At 51.8% G+C, this 4,435-nt stretch overlaps 1 protein-coding gene across 1 annotated transcript in view; it reads right to left on the bottom strand.

Annotated features, from left to right (window-relative positions):
* The window catches only part of LOC106596097 (exportin-T), a gene marked incomplete at its 5' end in the record, with an annotated part of 5,894 nt that extends 2,016 nt beyond the window's left edge, over positions 1-3,878 (bottom strand). Inside the window, 4 exons of the mRNA XM_045714037.1 lie at positions 568-683; positions 1,039-1,155; positions 1,914-2,103; positions 3,593-3,878. Coding sequence (XP_045569993.1) covers positions 568-683; positions 1,039-1,155; positions 1,914-2,103; positions 3,593-3,878 — 709 coding nt within the window. The remainder of the gene's footprint in view (positions 1-567; positions 684-1,038; positions 1,156-1,913; positions 2,104-3,592) is intronic.
* Between the last annotated feature and the right edge of the window lie 557 nt (positions 3,879-4,435).

Consider the following 4,435-nt stretch of genomic DNA (forward strand, 5'->3'; position numbering starts at 1 on the left):
ATAATAATCTGGTTCCAGGTACTCACCAGGACTGTCTGTGATAATAATAATCTGGTTCCAGGTACTCACCAGGACCGTCTGTGATAATAATAATCTGGTTCCAGGTACTCACCAGGACTGTCTGTGATAATAATCTGTTTCCAGGTACTCACCAGGACTGTCTGTGATAATAATAATCTGGTTCCAGGTACTCACCAGGACTGTCTGTGATAATAATAATCTGGTTCCAGGTACTCACCAGGACTGTCTGTGATAATAATAATCTGGTTCCAGGTACTCACCAGGACTGTCTGTGATAATAATAATCTGGTTCCAGGTACTCACCAGGACTGTCTGTGATAATAATCTGGTTCCAGGTACTCACCAGGACTGTCTGTGATAATAATAATCTGGTTCCAGGTACTCACCAGGACTGTCTGTGATAATAATCTGGTTCTAGGTACTCACCAGGACTGTCTGTGATAATAATCTGGTTCCAGGTACTCACCAGGACTGTCTGAGATAATAATCTGGTTCCAGGTACTCACCAGGACTGTCTGAGATAATAATCTGGTTCCAGGTACTCACCAGGACTGTCTGAGCGTCTGTGAGATCAAAGGATGGTTTGAGAGGAGCCAGGAAGCATGCTGGGACGATGTGTTTATAGATGAAGTCTGGGAACCCAGCCATGCCGTCTTTACCTCCTGAAGGACAAACAAACAAACAAAAATCAGTCCCAGTTCAAAACGTTTAACTTTTACACCGAGGGGTGTATTCATTAGCGCCAAACCGTAGCAAAAAAAAAAAGTTTTACAATGAAAACAAGAGTTTCTATTCGGATAAATTCAGCAAAGTCCCTGCCCGTTTCAGCCCAAAAAAGGTTTCTAGTGAATACAACCCAGTCCAAGACAACAAAAAAAAAAAAAGACATTAAACTAATATCTTGCTGGTCATGTTTCCAGAACAATTGTTCCGATCCGTCTCCACGGTCCATTTCTGTCTGGACGGATCAACAGCAGCGGACAGATGGTGGTATTCGGGAGGTATCGTTCTACTCACCCCAGAGTTCCACCAGCTTGGACAGAACGATGAAGCAGGTCTTCTGGGCGATGGGATCGGGGAAATCCACAGCTCCCTGGATGATGGTGAACAGAACACGCTCTATGTTCTCAACACCTGGGGGAGGAACCACACACACACTTAGAACCCTGGAGAACCGCACAACGAAATATTTATAGCTGAGGAATCACACCACACACACACCTAGAACCCTGGAGAACCACACAACAAAATATTTATAGCTGAGGAATCACACCACACACACCTAGAACCCTGGAGAACCACACAACAAAATATTTATAGCTGAGGAATCACACCACACACACCTAGAACCCTGGAGAACCACACAACAAAATATTTATAGCTGAGGAACCCTGGAGAACCACACAACAAAATATTTATAGCTGAGGAATCGCACCACACACCTAGAACCCTGGAGAACCACACAACAAAATATTTATAGCTGAGGAATCACACCACACACACCTAGAACCCTAGAGAACCACACACTTAGAATCACACACACACACACTTAGAACCCACTTAATGTTCTCAACACCTGGGTAACAGAACACACACTCAGAACCCTGGGGAACCCCACAGTACTCACCCTGGGGAACCCCACAGTACTCACCCTGGGGAACCCCACAGTACTCACCCTGGGGAACCCCACAGTACTCACCCTGGGGAACCCCCACAGTACTCACCCTGGGGAACCCCACAGTACTCACCCTGGGGAACCCCACAGTACTCACCCTGGGGAACCCCACAGTACTCACCCTGGGGAACCCCACAGTACTCACCCTGGGGAACCCCACAGTACTCACCCTGGGGAACCCCACAGTACTCACCCTGGGGAACCCCACAGTACTCACCCTGGTTGGCCAGGACTTGGTTGATCCCGCTGGAGGTTATCGTCTGTATGAAGGTAAAGTAGCTTCTCCGTAACATCTGTTTCTCCAGGGCTGCTGCCTGGTCGTTGTCCTCAGCAGGACGACACAACACCTCAAAGATGGCCAGGACCAGAGGCATGAATACCTGCTGCAGGAACGGGGATACCTGGTCCTGGAGAGGAGAGAGAGAGAGAGAGAGAGAGGACCAGAGGCATGAATACCTGCTGCAGGAACGGAGATACCTGGTCCTGGAGAGGAGAGAGAGAGAGGACCAGAGGCATGAATACCTGCTGCAGGAACGGGGATACCTGGTCCTGGAGAGGAGAGAGGACCAGAGGCATGAATACCTGGTCCTGGAGAGGAGAGAGAGAGAGAGAGAGAGAGGACCAGAGGCATGAATACCTGCTGCAGGAACGGAGATACCTGGTCCTGGAGAGAGGAGAGAGAGAGGACCAGAGGCATGAATACCTGGTCCTGGAGAGGAGAGAGAGAGAGAGAGAGAGAGAGAGAGGACCAGAGGCATGAATACCTGCTGCAGGAACGGAGATACCTGGTCCTGGAGAGGAGAGAGAGAGAGAGAGGACCAGAGGCATGAATACCTGGTCCTGGAGAGGAGAGAGAGAGAGAGAGAGAGAGGACCAGAGGCATGAATACCTGCTGCAGGAACGGAGATACCTGGTCCTGGAGAGGAGAGAGAGAGAGGACCAGAGGCATGAATACCTGCTGCAGGAACGGAGATACCTGGTCCTGGAGAGGAGAGAGAGGACCAGAGGCATGAATACCTGCTGCAGGAACGGAGATACCTGGTCCTGGAGAGGAGAGAGAGAGAGAGAGAGAGAGGACCAGAGGCATGAATACCTGCTGCAGGAACGGAGATACCTGGTCCTGGAGAGGAGAGAGAGAGAGAGAGAGAGGACCAGAGGCATGAATACCTGGTCCTGGAGAGGAGAGAGAGAGAGAGAGAGAGGACCAGAGGCATGAATACCTGCTGCAGGAACGGAGATACCTGGTCCTGGAGAGGAGAGAGAGAGAGAGAGGACCAGAGGCATGAATACCTGCTGCAGGAACGGAGATACCTGGTCCTGGAGAGGAGAGAGAGAGAGAGAGAGAGAGGACCAGAGGCATGAATACCTGGTCCTGGAGAGAGAGAGAGAGAGAGAGAGAGAGAGGACCAGAGGCATGAATACCTGCTGCAGGAACGGAGATACCTGGTCCTGGAGAGGAGAGAGAGAGAGGACCAGAGGCATGAATACCTGCTGCAGGAACGGAGATACCTGGTCCTGGAGAGGAGAGAGAGAGAGAGGGAGAGAGGACCAGAGGCATGAATACCTGCTGCAGGAACGGAGATACCTGGTCCTGGGGAGGAGAGAGACAGAGACAGACGGGACCAGAGGCATGAATACCTGCTGCAGGAACAGAGACACCTGGTCCAGGGAATGGGGGCATAGACTGTCCCTAACGTTAGCTAACCCTAAACCTAACCCGTTTAGCTTGGCTGTTTAGCTGTCAGTCCCCTACCATAGATATATTTTAAGGACCGGTTTCCTGGACAGATTAATCTTAGTCCTGAACCAAAACCCTTCCTTATGGAGATCCTAACTGAGTCCAGGAAACCAGCCCTAGATGTTCTCTGTAACTGTGTGTTTGGGTCCCCGAGTTACCTTGAACTTGGCAGTAATCTGACTGATGAGGGGAATAAACTCCTGCAGGTCTCTGGCCTCACAGTCCTTCAGCATGTGTTCTGATGCCGCCGGGACGAAGGGCAGGACCTCTTCCTCCAGACAGATGATCATGCGGTGGAGGAATGAGCGGACGGCGCTACGCAGCGACCCCCTCTGGACGGGACAGCTCAGCGCAGGCAGGAAGGTCTGCAGACAGTCTCTGTAGACCTCCGAACACCCACACTGCTTCACCGTCTGCTTGTTGCTGAACGCCTTACTGGTACGACTAGAGGGAGGGAGAGGAGGGAGGGAGGGAGGGGGAGGGAGAGAGGGAGGGAGAGAGGGGAGGGAGGGAGAGAGGGAGGGAGGGAGGGAGGGGAGGGAGGAGGGAGGGAGGGAGGGGAGAGGAGGGAGGGAGAAGGGGAGAGGAGGGAGGGAGAGGAGGGGGAGGGAGGGAGGGAGGGGAGGGAGGGAGAGAGGGAGGGAGGGAGGGAGGGAGGGAGGGAGGAGGAGAGGAGGGAGAGGAGGGAGGGAGAGGAGGAGGAGAGGGAGGGAGAAGAGGGAGAGGATAGTAGGGGGTCAGTGTTTGTATATTAGGGGGGTCAGTGTATGTATATTAGGGGTCAGTGTTGGTATATTAGGGGGGTCAGTGTTGGTATATTAGGGGGGTCAGTGTTGGTATATTAGGGGGGTCAGTGTTGGTATATTAGGGGGGGGTCAGTGTTTGTATATTAGGGGGTCAGTGTTGGTATATTAGGGGGTCAGTGTTGGTATATTAGGGGGTCAGTGTTTGTATATTAGGGGGGTCAGTGTTGGTATATTAGGGGGTCAGCGTTGGTATAT

The sequence above is a fragment of the Salmo salar genome, unplaced genomic scaffold (assembly GCF_905237065.1).
Source record: "Salmo salar unplaced genomic scaffold, Ssal_v3.1, whole genome shotgun sequence".
In the NCBI taxonomy this organism is placed as follows: domain Eukaryota; kingdom Metazoa; phylum Chordata; class Actinopteri; order Salmoniformes; family Salmonidae; genus Salmo; species Salmo salar.